Genomic DNA, 23,363 nt, shown 5'->3' on the forward strand with positions numbered 1-23,363 from the left:
ATCCACCCTGACTCGCCGGAGTCGAGTCCTTCCCACCCAAGGAGCGTTGATGGCGCAGCACCGCCTGACACCATCGAGCTGTCATGCAAGGAGCCTCCGTCGTCATCGAGCCCGCCACCGACATGTGTCCAGCCAACACGACGAGCCGCCGCAGCAACGCGCGACCCCGAGTTCAGATACTCGGCATGACGCACGCGCCACCTCATCGCTAGAGCATCCCACTTATCATTATCTTTTCTTATCTTTACTTTTAATCTCTTTTCTTATCTTTTATCATCGTCGTTTCACTTGTTGTCGTGTAGTGAGGGAAGAGCCCATATGAGAACATCTTCCCCTCCCATGGGCGTGACAAGCCTCATTTTCCCTTTCTTTATTCTTCCTTTTTTTATTTTCCTTTTCCTTCCTTGTTTGTTGTTGAAAGGGGACCCATCTTCACCCAATATATAAGGGGAGTGTGGGCGCCCAAGTGAAACACTCTTGAATTTGGAAGTTTATCTGATGTAATACGACCTGCCTGGATCGGTCGACTCATATTACGTCACAAGAATATGATGCGATGTCGTGAGACGCAATTGATGAACAGAAGATAACAAATGAGCAGTGGAAGGTTCAACGGATAAAGATGTAAGCCGTGCCGATCAGTGAGCAGAGAGTGATCCTAAGATCAAACTCCCAATGACCCGCGAGAGCTACTAGACGACTACGTAGAGAGGGGCTTTTGACGGCCCTGGTGTGTTCGGCGTCTAGGAGAATGGCTATCCTTTCAACCGCGAGAAATTTTATACTCAACGAGGTGGCTAGTCCTATCCGTGAGTTGTATCAAGAAATGACGACAGAGGACGCGATAGAGGGTGATGAGACTGTAGAAAGTAACAATACTGGGAAGATGGAGGGGAGACGAGAAGGTACCTTGTGTCGATAGTCCACTGCGCAATGGTTCCAGGCGTCTGAGGTACCCCCTGGGATACGGCGTCGATGGAAACGTTTCGAGCTCGACCAGCTAGGAGACAACTCGAACACCCAATGACGAGGCGAAGGGCGAGCGCACAGGAGGCTTGGCTGGCAGCACAAGACGTTACGACGTCCGCAAGGAGCGGGGCAGACTGGCGCGTGCGTGGGTCAAGATGAAGTGGGACGGGTGCACGGGCGCGCCAGTGATCGAGGGCACAGCGTGGACCGTCAGACAGGCCCTCTGGGCGTGCGCTCATGGACGAGAACGCCGGCAGTCGGTGGCGAGCTAGAGCGATCGCACGCGCTTCGGCCACGGGAGCTGCGAGCGTGTGACGACGTCGCGTGCTCTGATCCTCAGCGTGCGCCGAAGGTCGGTGCACGAATGCGCACCTGTCGCAGGATGAATGTAGCGGCCTCGCCAAGCAGCAGGCCTGCAGAATTCCCGAACGTGTGGCCGCAAACAGGGAGTTTGCGGCGGGGCGAGGGAGGCACACGCGGGACCGGCGTTTTTGAGGCTGGCAAGCGACGAGGGTGAGAGGACGAATGCCTGCGCGGAGATGGGCGTAGCCGGGGACGGAGCGCACGTCTGAGGAATCCCACGACGCGATGTCGGTTCGCTGGCAGGGACGATGCAGGATGCGGCTTCTTGGAGCGGATGGCGTTTCCTGGCCAAGTATGGGATCTTCTTGAACCGAACAGATCAAGAAAACCCAGAATGGGAATTCTTGATGGTGCTTGGGGATCTCCTGAGTGGAGTCAGGGACTACCCTTGGGGTGCGGTGAGTCGACGATGATCCTCGGCCCATTGGCTCCCTTGGAGTGATCTCGACGAGAGGGTCTTCAGAACCAGGGACAGACGACTTCTTGGACTTCTTTGGTCGATTCGGAGTGATCTCGGCGGAGCGTTTCAACACGTTCCCCACGGAGTGATCTCAACGTGGGATATGCGGGCTCTAAACCACGGAGTGATCTCGACGTGGGTGAGGCTAGCCAGACCTCCTACACTCTACTCTCTACGATATGGGAGACACAAGTCTGAAAACTCTTCAAGAAATGACTCCAAGTGTTCCTTGGGCATGCCATCCCCTTATATAGTGGGGATGGGTGCCAAGTGAACGTGGGGAGAGGACGTGGTTCGGCCTCTCATTACAAATTTGAAAAACAAATGAAAATAAATGAAAGACGAAGGAGGGGGCCCAACATTGGCCCAATCCATAAAATCCAAAAATACAACAAAATGGAAAAACAAGAAGGAAGAAGTACTTGAACCCCGGGTGGCGAGTGTCGACGCGAGCTGCTCGGCGTGGCTTACGATGTCCCATTGTGTCGTCTCCAAGATGGTCCTCCATCATTATCACGTGGAATTTGAAGAGCCATTTCGTTAGAGGAAGGAAGAAGAAGAAGAAGAAGAAGAAGGAAGGGAAGGAGGAAGAAGAAGAAAGGAGAAAGAAAGAGAGAACAGGCCGCTCGCCTGCTGCCTGGTCGCCGCCACCGCCCACATCACCGCCGCCATCGTCTACTCCACCGGTGCCGTCAGACTTTGCTGTCGCCAAAGAAACACGGCGCCGTCGGCCAAGCTCGCCCTGCCAGACCACCTCGGCTCCGACATCGCCTCCTCCGCCGCATCTCTCTGCACCACCACCGTATCTTACATTCCGCCGCCAACCGCCGATTCAGCTCCCCTTTCGGTCGGTCGTCTGCTTGCACACTCGACAGCGAGCGCCCCTGCTACGACGTTGCCGAAGACCACCGTTGCCGCGAATTGACGCCGTCGTCCGGTCCCGACGGCGACATCCTCCTCCGCCCGTCCTCGCTCTCCTCGCGGCTGGTCGCGAACTCCACCCTGCCGCCGCCGACCGTCCGCCTTCTGGACGACTCCACACCTGCCAGGGCTTCTCGTCGCCATGTGCGTGATTGTCGCACGCTAGACCCGTGCGCGCGCGCTGGTTGCACACCGAGCCCGCCCGCGGGCTCCCTATCGTGCGCTCGACCGCCAGGGATCCGCGTCTGCGCGCGCGTGGTGTGCCCGCCCGCGCACTGCACCGCCTGCGTCGCCTGTCTGCGTGCACGCACCGTGCGATGCGCCCACTGCCCAGTGTACCCGGCGCGCCCTCTCGCCCCGACACCTCGCCGAGCGTGAGGCCTCAGCTCGGGGTTCTGCTCGCAAGTGCCGTCACTGCCACTTCTCGTCGCCCCGCCACCACTGGCTCTACCCCACACCCCACCGCCATAGGCGTCGTCGACCAACGGAACCCTCCAGATCTCTTGACCAAGATAATAGTCCCCATCGCGACAAAGGTACTCCCGAACCTACTGCTTTATGTCTGTTACGTCAGTCAACATACTTTTGATTTGCCTCCTCCGCGCTCGGGTTAGATAGGTGAGAGTGAGACAGGTTGAGAAATGACGAAATTGCACGAGAGTCTTACCTGCCCGGTACGAGTCGGGTTCCCCGACGCGTGTGAGCATTGCAGCGGGGTTTCCCCGTTCGGCAACGTACTCGCCCTCGACCCTCTCGGGTGAGGTTCAGGAGGTCCGTCTGACCTCACTCAAAGCAATCCCGTCACTTCTTTGGAACGGCATCCACTGCTCGTCGGGGAACGCACGTACAACATGTAGGACCTCATCACTCACATCATCTTTCATACCTGTCAGTAGCCACCCGTCGAACGATGTTGGTCAACGTAGTCCGACAAGTTACTGATTCGAAACCGAGCTCATACCCTCGGTGACGACCGGATGACAACTTGACGACGTCCGGCATCACAGACTCTTTATCTTCATCTTTACGTCTTTATTTGTTTGTTGTTTTCAGTCTTGAACTTCATCGTTCGTTGTTTTCTTACGCGCCTTGATCACGTATACGGAGGGAGGTTCGACCCTATAAGGATCTCCCCTCCCTGTTTTCGTCTTTGTTTTCCTGGTCTTCTCGTTGTTTTCATGTCCATTAGGTCATAGATTTATTTTAGTTAAGTGAGGGTCTTTTAGTCTTAGCGCCCCCATACCCCCCCTATATAAGGGTCAGATGGGTGCCCTAACTATTATCTGACGTTGAATTTTGAAGAAATGCAAGTTTGTTTCACGAAGGAGAATGAGGGTTTCGACCCTAGAGAAAGAGAGAGGGAGGAGGAAGAAGGAGAAGAGGACGAGAGGAGGGGAAGGGAAGACCCACCAGGCATCGCCACCATTGCCGCTAGAGCCACCCGACGCGCCGAGCCACCACCACCGCCAGCAAGCCTATCACGCCCTCACTGCCTGACGGAGGCGCTTGTTCGTCTTGCCCGGGTGCCGCAGTTCCCTAGGCCGTTTGGTGCACCCGAGCACCGCCGCTGCCGTGCTAACCCGTCCGCTCGCGCTACTGTTTGCCAGCGTCACCCGCCGAGCCGCGCCGCGCCGTATCTCCCCAATACGCAGCCACCACCACCACGAGCTCGCGCGTTGACCCGGCCGTGTGCCCTGCCAGTCACAGTCGCGAGCCCACGTCATGACCCGTGAGCCACTGCTGCGATGCCCACGCCGTGTGATTACCTCTGCCTCACTCCCACCAGCGCCATCACTCTTGGTGCTCGCGACCTTCCTGATCAACTCCCAGTTGCAGGGCCTCACTGTCCAATTCGGCAGGAGCCTCCCCACCGACTGTTAGGTGCCTCCAGTTTGCGTGCCGTGGTTGCACCGACTTGCTACATCACACAGCCCCAGTGCACCACTCCGTGCGACTCCAGACCGGCGTGCCTGCCTCGCGCCTGTGCACCGTGCCACGCCGAGCTCTGCATCGGCCGCCTGCGCGCGATACAAGCCCGCTCCACACCGCGTTGTGCACTGCACCAGCCACCGCGGCCGCACCGCAGCAATCCGCCTACTGCGCGCACTGCGCCGTGCCCGTCACGCGACGCTGCTTGCAGCTGCTGCGCTTTCCGACGACGAGTTTGTTCTCGCCCCATGCCCCGGCAGCCTGCGCTCGGACCGCCGGTGCACTCATCGCCGGTGCCTCCGGCCACGAACTCCTTCGACACCGCTAGTACACTTACCAAAAAAATGTCCTCCCTAAAACAAAGACGGACGTTCACAAGATTACGACGAGGTATGCCGTTCCGCCCCGTTCTTTATTTCCTGTAGTATATCTTTCGGTTGCCTCCACTGCGCTTTGGTTAGGCGTAGGTGAGAGTGACAAGACGAATGAAAACTACATACATTTGAGCATCTTACCTAGGTTGGTACGAGTTGGGTTCGCTCGTCACGTGCGAGAAACCCCGACAGGGCATACCCCGTTCGGCGTCGTAGCCACTTCGTCCCTCCGGACGAGGGTTAGGAGATTTATTCCCCCACCCTGGGCGACCCCTTCGACATCCCGGAGTCGGCAGCCCCTAGCTTGTCGGTAGTCGGCAGTCGGCAGTCGGGAGTCAGCAGCTGCGCGGGGGAGCCGCCTGCCGCGTAGGGCAGCCCCGAGCAGCGCGGGGCAGCCACCCGCCGCATGGGGGCACCACCCTTGCACAGGGCCGCCGCCCGCCGCGCGAAGCCGCCGCCCTCGCATGGGGCCACCGTCGTAGCACGGGGCGGCCGACCTCATACGGGGTTGCCGCCCTCGCACGGAGCCGCCGCCCTCGCACGAGGCCACCGCCTGCTGCTACACCCACCTACCGCCCTTGGCCACGCTTGCCGTCGTCCTCGGCCGCCGCTGCTGTCGCCTTCGGATGCCACATGTCGCCGGCCTCGGCCACCGTTCGCCATCGCACCGGAGCACTGCACGACGCTGCCTTCGGTCGCCGATGCCGCCGCCGCCCATCAACGTCCACGGCCCGCCTCACGTGCCGCCCCTGGACATTGCATGCCGCCAACCCGGCCGCTACCATCGCAGCCTCGGCTTTCGTAAGCGACTCTATCGTTTGCCGCCGTATTCGTCATTTGGCCGGCTGAACCTACCCGCCCACCGGTCGTCCGGCCCACCAACGCCTCGACGACGACCACATGGGCATTGACCAAGTGGAGAACGGTCACCCTCGGCTTCTATAAATTGAGGCCCCGCGCAAGACCTTTCTGGGACACCCACCGAAAGCGGGACGTGTTGTCCAAGATGAACGTCCTTGAGAAGGACGAACGGATGAGCACTCCTGCCGCAGGATGTCGACCACGTACTGCATCACCTCCCCTCTGTCGCCCGCTCCGCGGCTTGGCGCTCGTGCGTTAGGCGGCCTCCGCGCGCATCCCAGCCGCGTGCGCCACTACACGCACCGGTCCTCCCGGCGCGTGCCTCCGCGCGCTCCTGAGGGCACTCCAGCTCGCGCCCCGCGCCCCTGGCCGCTTTCTGGCCTCTGCACGCGCCCGGTGCCTGCGCGCCCAAACCTTGTGGGCGGCTCCGCATAGCGCCTGCTACCCACCTGGTGTCCGCGTCTGCCCACTCTTCTGTGTCACACTGCACGCCGCCTGCAGCCACCTGCTCACGAGTTACCTCCCACTTGCGTGTCGACCGAGCCTTGACATTCCGTCCTGAATCGTACTACGCTGTGGACTACCGTCAAATCAGGTACATCTTTGTATCCCCTCTGTTAATTCCAGTATTATTACGTCCGTCAGTGCCATCTTCCGCTATCTCGTCCTCTGCCGATTTCCTTCACCATCTTATCCATAGGATAGTCACCTCGTTAAGTGATAGGTTTCTTCTTGCTTAGACGTTGAACCGAGACGCTGAACACCTTTGGGCCGTAAAATGCCCGTCATTCCTTAGACGCCTAGTTGGTCCAAAGGGTCATTGAGAGTTTAGCTCGGATCAATATTTCGTCTAGTGATTGGTGTCGACTTCCATCCCTATTCGTGGTTGTTCGAATATTGCTCATTAAAGGGATTTCTTTCAATTCGGCATACACTCATTTAACTACGAACTCACATATTATTTTTCCTGTGACGTAATACGAGCCGTCCGATCCCAGCACGAACATCGTATTACATCATATTGGTATCAAAGCCGTTCGTGTAAGCTCTTGCTTAACACAGTCAGTAGTCTATCATTCGAATTTTATTTCTATTACGCACGTCATATTTTGAAATTCATTTGCATTACACACGTCATATCATCGCATCCATCACTTGCATACCCGTAGACATTTGAGGTTGTGAATGGTTGACCATAGAATGGTTCGCACGTGAGCCCAGTGTTGGGGTACTGACCTAGTTGAACGTGACGAGATCGTGACCACGATCTCGTCATAGGGGATCTTCTACCGGAAGATCTAGTAGGCGAATGATTCCAATTAGGCCACGTGGAGAACGAGTAGGTAGTTTTACCTCCTCCTCCGCCTAGGGAACCTGCTCCTCGGGTTTCGATGCCACTCGACAAAATGGAGCCACCAGCACCATGAGCTTCCGAAGACTGGTGTTCCATCACCGCGGCACCTACTCGTAGGGCCCCGGTGAATGACCCTATGGTGACCCCTTGACCGGCGAGGTTCCCCAACGTTCCAGCAAGGCCCCGATGCCGGATCTTCCTGCTCTGACATACAGACCATGGGAACCCGAGGCGCCTCCACCTCGCTACAACCAACGAGAAGACTGGAACACAACTAGATCAAACGACGAAGAACTCCTTCCCCCCGGGAGGAGTATCCAGCACCGCGATACTATGACGATCGCTCGTACCCATAGAACAGGAGTTATTACCCACCAGAGAATAGGAGTTCTCGACATCCTGATCAGTATGGACATCTCCATGAGATGGTCCCTAACCCCAACAGGATACCGGTACCGAATGGTTCCCACTATTCATCCGTGCCAGGTAGCCCTCGGCAGCCACCCACTACCCGTCGACCAGAGGTCGCCACGTATGGTGGTAGCTCCCCCCACCCACGCTATTATGGGACAGCACCAGTACCAGCCCATTATGAGGAGCCTCCGGTGACACCTCGAGCTGCACCGAGATAACCGGCACCAGCCCATTATGAGGAGCCTCCGTCCCCACCTCGAGCACGGCCGAGATACCCCACTGACTATGACTACGCACCTCATCGGGAGTACCCACCCGACAATTTTCCTCGACTCAGGGGGCCAAACCCATATCCGTCGTAACCGGAGCTTGCCTATCCCGTGCCTCCCCCCGCACCGCCAAGACACTACTAGGACTATGAGTATCTAGAGGAGCGCCCACACTACCTCCAGGCACCCACCGAGCGACATATTATTCGGAGCCCAGGGATCATGCTTTTCAACGGGATGGTGCCCCGTCGCCCTCCTGTTCGTCATCCCGAGGACGAACATGAGCGACAGAGGTAGGCATACCGCGCCATGATCCAAAAGAGCGTCCGAATAGAGGTGCCAACTTCAAAGGGTCACGGAACCCGAAAGATTACACTGGGAGTCGGACTTGGAAAGTTATTTCCAATTGTACGACATGGATGATGACTTATGCGTCGCATACGCCGAGGCTGGCCTAGGAGGCCAAGCCAACATTTTTTGGAAGAACGAGAAGGAGGCTGCTCGACGACGTGGAGATCCTCCCTTCACGTGGGACGAGATGTCGCAAAAGCTGAAGGATAAGTATATCCCAAAGCTTTACATGAACCGTCTCTTGCTGAAATGGATGGATCTCAAGCAAGGGAAGCGCAAGGTCTCTGAGTATATCGAGGACTTCGAGGAGTATAGGATGCGATGCAAATTTGTGGAAAGTCCACAAATTCAAATCGCATTCTTTATCCACAGCTTTGCCCTGACTTAGGAGCTCGGGTCCTAGAGCAGAACCCTCCAACCATGGACTTAGCCTATAGCCTCGTTGAGAGCAACGAGCTCAGCCACGACGATGTCGTGCTGTCTACTCCCGCCACACCCCGAGTTACTCAGACGACGGTGACGTCCACGGCTACGCGGACCTCAGCAGCCTAGAGCCAAAGCAGCACCATGGTTCCCCGCCCCAATGCCCCTGCAGTGACACCAGTCCCGGCGCCGGCACCACCCACACCCTCGGCGATATGGATCGCTAGGGCCCCAAATGCCCCACGAGAGCCCATCCAATGGTTTAAATGCAAAGGCTTTGGGCATTGACGGACCGATTGCCCCACCCTTTTGGTCATGGACATACATGGGCAACCGGTGGAAGAACAGCCTGAGGATGACCTCGAGGTGGACGAGTATCCAGCAGAATGTCCCGATGGCAAGGATGTGGATGACCCACTTGGGTACATCCAAATCACGCCGATCACCCCGATCACCCCGCCTTCGACGCATCCCGTCACCACTATGGAGGCCACCGAAATGAGGAACACCAACGAGGCCGCACGAGCAGCTCCTACACCTACTAGTGCTACATCGACCTCCCGACCCATCAACGTTGCTCAGCGCACGTCCATCTTCTATACGTACGCAAGATTGGTGGGCGTACGTACAAGTTGATGGTCGAGAGCGATAGCTACATCAATGGTATTTATTTCTGAGGATACAGCTACACGACTTGGGCTTCCTTTGATTCCTCAACCCACTCCATACAACGGATCATGGATTGACGCTTCTACGATTTTGGTAAAGATGGAGTGTTACATACCATTGAAGATGAGTACGTACGACGAGAAGATGTTGTGCGACGTACTACCAATGAAAATTGGTAGTATTATACTTGGTCGACCATGGGTGTATGACCATGACGTATAGTTGGCCGGAAGAGCAAATACGTGCTCTTTCATCTATGGCGGTCGACGACTGATATGGTACCCATCGGTGCGACTACCGTCGTTACCCACACAGCCTTCGACGGCCCCATTGTCAACAATGGCTGCATCTTCCAGCGAGAACTGGAGCAAGACAGAGAATTCACTCCCGTGTGCTACGCCATGACCTTATCCGACGGAGCTACTGATTCGGGTCCCGAGAATCCAACGCCGGAGGTCAACCAACTACTCGAGGAGTATGCGGATGTGTTCCCCGTAGAGCTGCCAAATGAGCTCCCACCGTCACGCCACATTCAGCACGCCATCGATCTAGTCCCAGGAGCAACCCTCCCCAACCTCCCACACTACCGGATGGACCCGGTCAAGTACGAGGAGTTATATGGCCAGGTGAAGGATTTATTAGCTAAAGGCTTAATTTGGGAAAGCCTTAGCCCATGTGCAGTACTGGCCTTGCTCGCTCCCAAGAAAGATGGCACTTGGAGGATGTGCTGCGACTCGCGAGCCATCAATAAGATCACGGTGAAATACCATTTTCCAATTCCACGAGTTCAAGACCTATTCGACGAGATGGTCGGCGCGTCTATCTTCTCAAGGATAGACCTACGGAGCGGCTACCATCAGGCATGAATAAGACGAGGAGACGAATGGAAGATGGCGTTCAAGATAAAGGATGGTCTATTTGAATGGAATGTCATGCCATTCGGGTTATCAAATGCACCTAGTATCTTTCAATGTTTGATGAATGAGGTACTACGGCCTTACATCGGCAGGTTTGTCGTTGTATACTTCGACGACATTCTAGTATATAGCAGGACAAGGGAGGAGCACACCCAACATTTACAACATGTGTGTACAACACTATGCTGGGAGAAGCAAACACGTGCTACCGACCATGTTAGGCGAGAGATAACACGACCGGCTCTGATACCAATATGATGTAATACGATGACGGCTGGGATCGATCGGCTCATATTATGTCACAGGAAGAACGATGAGTGGATTTCTAGTTAAATGAATGAATGTCAAGTTGAGAGAATTCCCTTTAATGAGCAATAATCGACAACCACGGACATGGATGGAAGTCGACACCACTCACTAAATGAGATATTGATCCGAATTAAACTCCCAATGACCCGTTGGACCAACTAAGATGTCTAAGGAGTGAGGGGCATTTGACGGCCCGAAGATGTTCGATGCCTAAGAATCAACGTTTAATCTTCAACCACAAAGAAGAAACCTATCACTCGACGTGGTGGCTATCCTATAATGATTGTCAGAGTGAACCAGGGCAGAGGTAGAGATAACGGACGACGACACTGGAGACAGGTAATAATACTGGAAGTAGTGGAGGGGAGACGGAGAGGTACCTGATTGACGTTAGTCCACAGCGTGGGAAATAGCGTAGTTGACTAGTGGACGAAGGTGAGTCAACCGCAAGATCGCGAGCCGGAGCGCTCGGTCGAATGCTTGCACGAGGGACACAACCGGCACCCCGGATGGCGTGTGGGCACCGGATGGCGGGTGAAGGAGCATTGGCGGCGCGTGCGAGCCACTAGCTACAGGTGCACGCGGGGCGGCGCGTGGACTGGCTGCAGGCGGACGCTAGATGCACACGCAGGTGTGTGTCAACGGGTGATAAGCTCAAAAAATGTGTGTTTATATGTCGTTATTTAGGGATTTTTTCGAGCTTAATTACTAAAATTTTTATATCCCTTAATACTTGAGTAAGGGGTTGATCCCAGGGAGGCGACGGTGAATTCAATTGTCCTCAAATCAGGGAGTAGCACTAAAGTTTTAACAGCCAAGCTCCATTTACTTTTGACAGATTTAATGTTCAATTAACATCTCTTGGCAAGATTTACTACTCATCCACTACAAAGTGGCTTAAGTAGAATTGTTTTTAGAATATTTTCTCTTTAGTCAATTAGAAATGATTAAGAAAAGGAAATTGATCCCAATAGTTTTTACCAAATGTTTTTGCTAATGATTAATTCAAACTTATCCTGGACTAGGATGCCTAAGATAGTATTTCTCACGAAGTATATATATATATATTTTTTGATCAATTTCTCACGGATTTAGGAAGTTTAAGCAGAGTTTTATTATTTTTTTTTCATTTTATACCGATTAATTTCAAATTGTTGCTATGTCCTCAAACCACAAATCGTGAATGTGATTCACGATTTGCTGTATATCAGAGGCGAAAGATTGAAATCTTATTGATTAGATGAACGAAAGCGATTAGGAATAAAATGTTGGTAATAGATCTAGGTAGAATAATCTGAAAACAAACTAAAAATTCACAAGCTAAATGAGTAACGTTGGAACATGAAAAAGAACGACGACAAGCGTGAGCTAAATGAAAATTTTCAGAAAATTAACAATGTAATACGGTGAAAAACTTAAAGAAAGATAGACCTAGATGTACCAGAAGCAATCAGAGAGTTAGTTTGAGCTAATCCCGAGCAGCAAACGCCGAGTTCTTCTCCGATTTGGTTTGAATTTGACGAAGAATTGCGGCGCCGGATCTGCAAAATTGCTGCTCCAATCTGTCTCCAAATCACCCCTGGCGGTTCTTGAGTCTTGAGGGAGGCCAGGCGATCCTTCCTTCGGCTTGAAAATCAAGAACAGTTTGAAATTTTTGGTTTTTTTTTTCTTTTATCGCCGTGGAATCGAAAGAACAGCTCTTCCGATTCCGTTACTAACTTCTTCTTATTCGCTTTTCACGCAGATCGTACGCACTCTGCCGATTGGTCCATGTCGCATTATATCCATTGTATGCACCGTGCGCATGCGTATGAAACGCACGCGACATATGAAACACACGGAACACGCACGGTGCGCTTGCGTGCGTGTCATGCACGAAAGGCGACGATTTGCCTTGTGATTTGCTGGCGCTATCTCCCTGTGCTCTGCGCAACTCGTAATAAATCCGAAAAACCATTATTTAATATGTAGAAAAAGTATTCTTATTGATTGAAAAATTAGTTTTATATTTTAATTTATTTTTATGAATAGAAATAGGTCAGTCAATCATTTAATTTCATTTAGATTTAACTCTAAATACAATTAAAATGTAAAAATTGACCTAAATATTTATTAGAGTATTACCTAACTTGCAATTCAAGGAATTTATTATTTTAACCTGAAATACATTAAAATTCCATGTTTTATCCATGAAAAGCCCTAAAAATATGATGAAATTAGCTCTTTATTAGCTTCTACTTGTATGTTATCATAACCCCCCACTTTACCTATTGCTAGTCCCTTAGCAATAACTGAGATATCAAGGATGAGACAAGTCCAAGTCGTCTTTCATGCATCATAATATTGGGTAGTTTAAGTTTCCCCTTCAAGTGCCGTGTGAATTGTTCTTATAAAGAACAAACCTTATAAGGAAAAGATTAAGTAGCTCATAAAGGGTCCTCGTTTTGCTCAACAAAACTCAATGAATCTCAATGCCTAAAAGTTAAAATAAAATTGAACAATTCCTCTTTTACATGATCTTTCCTCCTTATCCTTTGGCATTTTTTATATAAGGTTTAAGGTCAACTCCATCTATTTTGTGCCCACATGCAAGAATTTTGTAAAAGTAGATAGGGCTTGTCACTATTTACAGTATAGGCCATTTATTATGTGCAGGGCACTTGATTCCTCACTGCTGCTAGCGACTTTTGTGCAGAGCACTTATTTGCGGCTGACGCCACTTATTGGGTATGTGTCATGATGCAGCTTATTTCACTTTTTTTTTTTTTGGGTTCTTGAACATGGTCACAAGGATATTTGGAGTGATGATACCCTTAATATTCACCAATGGTTATGGGCTACTCCCATGTTTGAAGAACGTTTGGATTGAGGAAAGAATTCTGGATTAAAAAAGAAGAAGTGGGCAAAGAAATTCTCTGACCATGTTGAGATTAACCCCGAAGGGACTCGCCTACAGAGCCACTCCTTACAATGGTATTTGACGGCACAAAAAGGTTACCCAATCTATCATTTAGCGAAACTTGAAGGATCATCTCAGTTTATCAACCTCAATTATTCCTATGGTATAGCAAGGTAAGTTCTGCTTATTTGTTAAAAATTCTTAAGTGACGAAGAAAACATACTCCTATGACCTTTACCCCCCATTTTTGTTTATTCCTAGATGTCACTAAAGAATGTAGCTACATGCGATTACAAACTAGAAAGTAATAAGAAAAATAAGCAAATTAGAAATAGAAGGTAGAGAAATATACCTTGATTGATGTGACGTTGATGTGCCTTGCCTTAGGGTGATTCAAATTGTCTTCCTGCTTAGGTATAGCAAGCACAAACAAAAGTCAACGTTATTTGTAACTTTTATTATCTCTAATTTGTATTATATTATTTTATTTCATCCTTACTATTATATTATTTTTTTTATCTATTACTGTTTTAAATTGGATTTACTTCTATAAGAGCATACGTCTTTTGAATGGGTGATGCTTGAGAAGACTCTAGTTCTATATAAGGTTTAAGCCTTTGTCCGTTAACTTTAAATGCAGCATTGGTATGAGGATTTTCCACAAGTATAGATCCATTATCGTGTATTTCTTTAATGATCAAGGGCCCATCCCATTTTGATTTCAATTTATCTGGGAATAGCTTAAGACGTGAATTGTAAAACCATACCTTTTGCCCTTGGAAAAAATGCTTACGACTGATATATTTGTCATGGAATTGCTTCATTTTGTCTTTGTAGATCTTTGAGTTTTCGTAGGCTTCGTTGCGCAGTTCTTCTAACTCATGAAGCTGTAGCATCCTGGCTTTACCTGCATTTTCTTGTGAAAGATCAAGTTTTTTTATATCCCAATAAGCTCTATGTTCTATTTCAACAGGTAAATGACATGCTTTTCCAAATACCAACCTGAAAGGAGACATTCCCAATGGCGTTTTAAGCTGTTCTATATGCCCACAATGCATCGTCTAATTTACTTGACCAGTCTTTTCCATCTAATCTAACAATTTTTTTAAAAATCTTTTTAACTTCCCTATTGGTATTCTCAATTTGTCCATTTGCTCGTGGGTGATATGGTGTTGTAACTCGATGCTCCACGCCATATTTTTTAAGCATGGCTTGTAACTGACGATTATTAAAATGCTTACCTCCATCACTTATAATTGCTCTAGGGCATCCATGTCTACAAAAGATAAATCGATGGATAAATTTTAGAACAACTTTATGATCATGTGTTCTTGTTGGAATTGCTTATATCCATCATGACATATAATCGACTGCCATGAGAATGTATTCATTTCCATTTGAATTTGGAAATGGAACCATCAAATCTATTCCCCATAAATCAAAATTTTCAACTTCTTTAATAGGTCGTAAAGGCATGGCATCATTTTTTCTAAGATCAATGGAAGCGTGACATTTACTGCATGCGACACAATATTTGTGAGCATCCCCAAATATGGTCGGCCAATAAAACCCGGCGTTAAGGACTTTTAATGTCGTGATTTTTGATGCATAATGACCTCCACAGAGAGAAGAATGTCATGCATTTAGAATACTTACTTGATCCTCTTCAGGCACGCATCTTCTAAAAATGTCATCCACGCCTCGTCTAAAAAGCTCTGGCTCATCGTAAAAATAATATTTTACCTCCTTAAGGAACTTTTTCCTTTTTGCGTAGTCCCACTCCTCTAGCAGAGCTCCTGCTATTAGATAATTGACAATATCAGCATACCAAGGCAACTGCTTACATTCTATGGCGAGAATATTCTCGTCCGGAAAGTTTTTGTTGATGGGAAGCGAGTCGTCCATGTGGATCCGCGATAGATGGTCTGCCACCACGTTCTCTTTTCCTGGTCTATCCTTGATTTCCAAGTCAAACTCTTGTAATCAAAGGATCCATCGAATTAATCTGGGTTTTGATTCCTTTTTGCTGAGCAAATATTTTAATGCTGAATGATCAGAGAAAATAGTGATTTTATTTCCTAAAACATATGGACAAAATTTTTCTAGTGCAAATACTATTGCAAGTAATTCTTTTTCCGTAGTAGAATAATTTACCTGAGCTCCTCCAAGTGTTTTACTTGCATAATATATTGCTACTGGCTTCCCACCAATCTTTTGCCCCAAGATGGCACCTACAGCGTTGTTAGAAGCGTCGCACATAATCTCAAAAGATAAGTTCCAGTTAGGAGCATGAAGAATGGGTGCCTTGATTAATGACTGTTTTATCAATTGATAAACTCAATTTTAGGGCATTTTTTACTGGTTATTTGTCTGTTGAATTCGTGTGAGGATTGAGCTTATGCAACGAAATTTATAACCTCACAGCCTTTGGCAAGCAAGGGTCGATCCACAGGAAGCAGAGAAAAAAGCAGAAAATTCTTTTCTATTAAATCAGTCTATTCAGTTCTCTAATTCCAAGTGTTAATCTCTGTAGAAATTTTCTTCAGAATAAGTTGCAGAGAATTCCTTAAAAGTATTGATTCAGCTAATTCTTCAGTCAAATTATCTTCAGTTAAGTTTTACGGAGATATCTTGGCAAAACTCAATTGAGCAGAACCGTCAGCAGAGAAATTTTCTTTGTTGACGGTTCGCTTACGCCCTGTGAGGCAATTGAGCAAACACCCTGCGGGTGTTTGTGCCTGTGTGACGCGCTGCTGGTGAGCCTGCGGCGGCGCTGCTGCGCGCGGGCGAGCTTGTGCGCGGCGTTGTTGCGCGCGACGAGCCTGCTCGCGGTGCTGATTCTTGCGGGCGAGCTTGCTCGCTGCTTGGATTGCTGGCAACCTAGGCTGAGGCCTGGGTTGCTAGCAGTTGGAAATTCTGCAGGGAAAGATTTCACGAGCGGATGCGAGAACAATGAAACTTTTGCTAGACAGAATGGAAAACGATTCAATCAACTATGGGATTCGAAATCAAACATAACCAAAGGAACAACAGAAATTGGAAATGCTGAAGACACAGCTTGTGATATTCAGCCCAACCCTGATTGTCTTAAAAGGGAGAAGAAGATTGTACCAAAACTGAAACGCTCACGCCTCCTTGTGTCACTCCTTCCGGGCAAGGCGGCGATCGTCGTGCTCCATCTACTCCTCGGCTTGCTTCTCTCCCAGCTCCAATGCTCATCAGCCTTGGAGGGTCTGCAGAAATCCTTTCTCTCCAAGCCCTAGCTTCCTTGAGAGAAATTCTGGACAACCTAAACTCCTCTCTTAAGAGAGTATTTATAGGTTTTCTCTTAAGTCATGCCCAGGGGCATTTTTGTAATTTTTGCCACTTCGAATTTTTGCCCACTTCTCTTGATCCTCCTCTCTTCCTTGATCTTCTTAACCTGTTTCTGAATATTCACTAGCCATAAAATGTTAAATATATTCCACTTGATTCAAAGAATCAAGTGGGGTTAGTGATTTCATAAAACAATACATATGCATGAACTTAGCATGAATTCACAAGATAATTGTAATGAATTTAAACTTAAGAACTTGATTATTTGATGACATATTTTAGAGTCATCATCAATTCAAAGGCTAAAGTGGCGTCTTCTTCAAACGAGAAGTCTACATTATTGCAAAGTAAATTTGTAAGAGGTTTAGCGATCTTAGCAAAATCTTTAATAAAACGACGGTAGAATACCGCATGCCCGAGAAAGGCCCTAAGCTGTTTTTCCGTTCTGGGCAGGGGAAGGTTCTTTATAACCTCCACCTTGGCTTGGTCCACTTGGATTCCCTCTTTGTTGATGAGATAGCCCAGGACAATCCCTTCCTCCACCATAAAGTGGGATTTCTCCCAACTTAAAACTAGGTTGTTCTGAACACAAACCTGCAACACTTGTTCAAGGTTAGCCAAACAAGTATCAAAACTATCACTGAACACCGAAAAATCATCCATGAATATCTCTAGGAAATCTCCTAAGTAATCTGCAAAAAGGGCATTCATACATCGTTGAAAAGTAGTTGGTGCGTTACATAACCCAAAGGGCATCCTTCTAAATGCATAAGTACCAAATGGGCATGTGAACGTAGTTTTTTCTTAATCCTCTTCCCTAACATGAATCTGGTTGTACCCTGAATAGCCATCTAAAAAGCAATAAAATTTTTGGCCGGCTAATTTCTCTAAAATTTGATCGGTGAAAGGTAATGGACAGTGATCCTTTTTTGTAGCTAGGTTTAATTTTCTATAATCGATGCATACTCTATGTCCTGACGCAATTCTAGTTTGAATTTCTTCACCATTTTCATTGATCGTAACTGTGGTTCCTGATTTCTTTGGGACAACATGAATCGGGCTAACCCATGGACTATCTGAAATGGCATAAATAAATTCAGCTTTTAACCACTTCAATATCTCCTTTTTAACAACCTTCGCGATTCAAGGATTCAATCTCCTTTGAAATTGTTTTGTGGGTCTTGAATCCTCTTCCAAGAAGATTCGATGTCCACAAATTTCTGGCCTAATACCTTAAATGTCATCAATCGACCATCCAATCGCACTTTTATATTTCATGATCACAGATATCAATTTGCTTTCTTGATCATTCGATAATGAAGACGATATTATTACTGGCTTAGTATTGTCATTTTCAAGAAACATGTACTTAAGCGAAGCAGGCAAGGGTTTAAGTTCAAGGTCCAATGGGTTGGTAGGAATTTTTGGTGGCTTTACCTCTATGCTTCCTTCCTCTATGTCAATAGCTATGACTTCTGCATAAAGATTGTGATAATCGACCTCTTTTACCTTAATTTCTCCTATGCTATCCACCTCCTCATGCTCATAAGTAGGAATTCTTTTCAAATTGGGTATGGGAATTTCATATTTCTCTTTACCCATATTCATTACAATACTTCCTCTATCAAAATCTGCTATTACTCTTGCGGTAGCTAGGAAAGGCCTTCCAAAAATTATTGGAGCATTAGATAATGCTCCAATAATTTTAACATCGGCCACAAAAAATCTACTGGGAAGGCTAAATTCCCGACTTCAACCACTATATTTATCACCTTCCCATATGGTGCTCTAATAGATCCATCCGCTAATAACAATTCAACCTTTACTGGATGCAGCTCAACAAATTTCAGTTCATCATATAATAATTTTTGCAAGATATTAACACTTGCCCCCGTATCTAACAAGCCTTTCTCAAATTTTTTTCCTTGAATTATGCACTCTACCAATGGAGCTCCTGGGTCTTTTCGTTTTTCCGGTAGACTGTTTAAAAGAATTGAACTTACATTTTCAGTAAGTTGAATTCTTTTAGAGCTCCTGGATTGGGTGCATAGTTCTTTGACATATTTTCCGTACAGGGGGATATGTTTGATAGCGTCAACTAGTGGAATGGTGAAGGATGTGTTTTTAAAAACATCAAGTATTGGAGAATCCTCGAATTTTTCTTTTCTTACTATTAGGGCGCTAGGGAATGACACTACTATTTTCTTGTTTTCTTCATATCTTTCTACTTGGGTAGGGGAAAGTTCAGATCCATCTGCCTTTTCCTTTTCTTTCTTTTCACTTATATCACTTTCCTGATGTTTTTTTGTAATGACTAGGGGATCAGACAATACCTTACCACTCCTAAGGGATGAGATCGCATTCAGTGGTTCATTATTTTCACTATCCCCATCTATTGGTTCAACATGATCTATCCTATATGACGAGTTCATATTATTAGATGCACTAAAATGAGTAGGAAAAACAGATGAATCATGCAGCAAATTCTTAGGATTAATATTTGGTTTCGAGGGAAACTTACCTGCCATTTTCCCCTTCATAAAGAGGTCTTCAGCACTTCCTTTTTCATTCACGTCTTTCTGTGCGTAGTTGTCCATCATCATCTCTTGATGAGCTCGCATCATCTCCATTTGTGACATGAACATCTTCTTTTCTTCCTCCCATGCCTTCTCGCGACCCTGAAATTGTTTTAACGTTTCCAGAAGTTGTTGGTAAGAAGGATTGTTAGAATGATGAGACCCCATTGGTTGTGGATTAGGTGCTGCAGGATAGAAGTAGGGTTGGCTTGGTGGGATATGCTGATTTGGATAAAATTGAGTTTGGGGATAGTGTCCTTGGCCCTTGATCTGATTGTTGTTGAGCCGCTGCCCTTGATATCCACCATGATATCCCATATTTGTTGGCTTATTCCCGTTAGCTCCCCCACTCCAGTTATATGAATTTGGATTTATCCCATAAACATTAACTTGCTCAATATACACTGACTTGCATGCATCCAAAGTATGATCTTTCCCTGCGCAATTAGCACATGAGGGACCCATTTCTACTTTGTTCACATTCACTTGGGATTTCATGCTCTCCAAGGAATCTTTAAGAAGATGTTTAAAGTTCTCTGTCATATCAGCCATTGATTGCTTCATCTCTTTTTCCAATCTCTCCAATTTTATGTCTGTCTCCTTCCCTTTAACATCAATAATGCCTCGTCTCATCACACCCATTCTAGAATCCACCATAGATCCTTGTCGATACACCCAATCTTCCACCAGTCCCTCCATGCACTTCAATGATTCACTCACTTGTGTATTTAAGAAATTTCCACCACATGATAGATCCACTAATTGTCTTTCATTATAATCCAGTCCTTGATAGAATATCTGCGCAAGCTCATGCTCAGGTATACCATGATGAGGGCACTTCCTTGTCAAAGACGTAAATCGCTCCCAAGCATCTCCAAAGGATTCATCTCCTTGGGTGAAATCCCTAATTAACTTCCTTATAGCCTGAGTCCTTCCATAAGAAAAATATTTATGCAAAAATCCAGTTTGAACTTCTTGCCAGGTTGTGAAGCTTTTCCCAAGGCTGTTCAGCCACTCTTTTGCTCTATCCTTAAGAGCAAAAGGGAATAACATAAGTTTCACTGACTCTTGAGAAACTCCGGCAAAATTATATGATGAGCAGAATTGTGTGAATTCTCTCAAAAACTCATAAGGTTCATCACTAAATTTTCCGTGAAAGCTTGGTAGCAAATTCAGCATCGTGCCGTCAATTTTGAAGTTAGCATTGTCTCAAAGGGGCGCTACTATTCTTGAGTGAATTTCATAGTTGGATGGCGCGGATAATTCCTTTAGCGTAAGACCTTGATTGTTGCCCAATTCCCTCCGTCCTTCGGCCATTCTTACTTCGATCTCTTTATTTTTCACAGGCAGATTTCTATTGCTTCTTCCAGAATATAATCTCTGTTGCAAGGATCTTCTCCCGTGCATATAAACTATCTAATTGCTAAAAGAATCAAGCAAGAAACAATTGCAAATTTTAGAAAACAAAGGAAACAACTTAATATTCCAAAAGTAAGTACTCCAACAAGATATCCAAACTTCCCTAATTGAAAATAAATTTCAGCCTTGTTGCCTCCCCGGCAACGGCGCCAAATGATAAGCTCAAAAAATGCGTGTATATATGTCGTTATTTAGGGGTTTTTTGAACTTAATAACTAAAATTTATATGTCCCTTAATGCGCAAGTAAGGGGTCGAACCCTAGGGAGGCGGTGGTGATATTCAAATTTCTGTCTAATTAGGGTTTTAGAATTTGACACCTAAATGAAATGATGTTTAACTATTTATTTAAATGCAAATACTTGTAATTAGGAACTAAAATTATATCTTTTTTGAAATTAAATGATTTTTTTAATTCTCTGTTATTAATTAACAGAGATTCAAAAGTCACTTAACCTTATCTTTTTATTTGATTTAAAGTCTTTGATTGTTTTGGTTATATAATTTTTTTTGTTCTTTTTAATGAATTTCACATCTATTTCTAAAATAGGTTTAACTCTAATTTAGTGTATTTCTTTATTCGTTTTGTTTATCAGGTGCTTTACTATTTTTAAAGAATAAAAAGAACTAATACTTATGCTATTATTAAGAGCATTTTTATTTATTTTTATTTTATCCCATTTGATTCTAAATTGTAGATATGTCCTAAAACAGCAAATCGTGAATACGATTCACGATTTGCTTATTCAAGAAGAACGGAATCGTAAATCTAATTCACGATTTATGCGATTCAAGCAATAGGTAGGGTTCGAATCAGAAATTTTATACGCAATTAATACTAAATGATTTTTAACCGAACTAAAATTCAGGAGCTGAAAGACTAAAATCGGAACAGATAAAAAAATGACGGCGAGCATAAACTGAGTGCAAATTTCAGAAAACTAAGTATGAAGTAAGGTGAAAAAATCAAACACGGATAAACCTAGAGGTACCAGAAAGAGCAGGGAATCGATCCAGGCGAGCTTCGAACAACGAACGCCGAATATTTTCCTCCGATTTTGGCTTGAAATTCTGGAAATTTGCGGCGACGGATCTGCGAATTTCGTCCACGAATCGAGCTTCAAACTCTTCTTGGGTGATCCTTGAGACTTCCAGGAGGCGAGGGGATCCTTCCTTGAGCTTTAAAAATCAAGAACCCCAGAATAATCATCCTTTTTCGCTTTTTATCGCTGCAGAATCGGAAGAACTTGTTCTTCCGATTCTGTTATTTTTATTTTCTTTTTCGCGTTGTACGCTGAGCGTACAACGCGACGCAATTGGCTCTTAGAGCCTTTGCGTGTCTCCTTTTTGTGCGCGACACGCACGAAATCGCGTACGTGCGTGTCGCGCACAGAGGGGTGGGCTTCTTCTTCTGATTGGCTTGCACGACGCCGGATGCGGAGCGCATCGTTCGTGCATTCTGCTGGTTCTAAATGAAACGTTAGCACTTAAACCGGCCCACTAAGGGCCAGTTTTAATTTTTAAAAAAGTTCTTTTAATTTTTTTTAGTAAAAGAAGACATGAAATAAATTGTAAAAATAATTTCTAAATGCACTAAAGAAACTATTTTATTTATTTCGAAAAGACTTTAATTTTCAGCTTCTTTTTATTTATAGAACTAGGTCAATTCCAATCATTTAAATTGTTATAATCATCATTTTAAATCATTTAAACGTGTAAATTGACCTAAATATTGATTCAAGGTATTATTTAACTTGAAATTCAAGAAATTTATTATTTTAGCCTAAAATCATGATAACATCGCTAAACATAAATGTTTTATGCATTAAAAGCCCACAAATGTGATGAGATTAGTATTTATTTAACTTCTATTTGCATGTTATCAACGGGCGTGGCTGTAGACTATGCACGGGCGGTACCGTGCAGGGTTGGACACAGCAGCCGCGCGAGGGGCAGGGCCATGTGTGGCAGAGCGCGTGTGGGTTTGGTGCCGCGCGTGGCTAAATGCGTGCGGGCGCGGCAGAGCGCGTGTGGGTGCTGGCCGCGCGCATGGACGTAGATAGGTGGGCGGGACCACGGGCATGCACAGGAGAGGACCGCGCGGTGGGCGAGTGTTGCCGCTGGGCGCGTGGACAGGCGAGCACAGGAACAGAGGAAGAGTCGACGGGCACGCTGACATCAGTCGGTCGAGAGGCCGGGTGCTGACACCGGTGGATGGTGCGAGACCTCCAAGAGGTAGGTTTCTTGAAAATAACCACCCAAGAAGACTGATGCAGGATGGACGTCGTCGACGTCCTGCGGCGGGAGCGTGGTCCAATCGTCCTTCTTTGAGGGCAGTGATCTTGGGTGGCACGTCCCACTCTAGGTGGGTGTCCCGGAAAGGTCCTGTCCGGGGTCCTCAATTCGTTGGGGCCGAAGGGTGTTTCTATCTTCGTGGGGTCGACACTCCACAGATAGTCATCGAGGCGCTGGTGGGTCCGACTACCGGTGGGCAGGTAGGTTCAGCCGGTCGGATGACGAATACGGCGGCGAACAGTGCAGCGGCAGCGTCAAGCGGCGGCGGCGTCGAGCAG

General features: G+C 47.0%; 1 protein-coding gene and 1 long non-coding RNA gene across 4 annotated transcripts; both read right to left on the reverse strand.

The window, feature by feature from the left end:
• Positions 1–11,932: 11,932 nt before the first annotated feature.
• Positions 11,933–16,191, reverse strand: LOC144715869 (uncharacterized). 2 transcript variants are annotated; one of them, XR_013584751.1, is made up of 3 exons: positions 14,250–16,191; positions 13,835–13,891; positions 11,933–12,508 (listed from the first exon to the last, which is right to left on the reverse strand). It is a non-coding gene; the product is annotated as an uncharacterized LOC144715869 (long non-coding RNA). The 2 variants fall into 2 exon arrangements; XR_013584750.1 differs by having other exon boundaries at positions 13,835–16,191.
• A 265-nt stretch (positions 16,192–16,456) lies between these two features.
• LOC144715495 (uncharacterized) lies at positions 16,457–22,009 on the reverse strand. Of its 2 annotated transcripts, XM_078590427.1 has the most exons (3): positions 21,783–22,009; positions 19,319–20,796; positions 16,457–17,391 (listed from the first exon to the last, which is right to left on the reverse strand). In XM_078590427.1, the coding sequence occupies exons 2-3, from the start codon at positions 20,550–20,552 to the stop codon at positions 17,225–17,227; spliced, it is 1,401 nt and encodes a 466-aa protein (XP_078446553.1). In that variant the 5' UTR covers positions 20,553–20,796; positions 21,783–22,009; the 3' UTR covers positions 16,457–17,224. The 2 variants fall into 2 exon arrangements, with proteins under 2 accessions (XP_078446553.1, XP_078446552.1); XM_078590426.1 differs by having other exon boundaries at positions 19,319–22,009.
• Positions 22,010–23,363: the final 1,354 nt, after the last annotated feature.

This window comes from Wolffia australiana, chromosome 19 (assembly GCF_029677425.1).
Source record: "Wolffia australiana isolate 7733 chromosome 19, ASM2967742v1".
NCBI lineage: Eukaryota > Viridiplantae > Streptophyta > Magnoliopsida > Alismatales > Araceae > Wolffia > Wolffia australiana.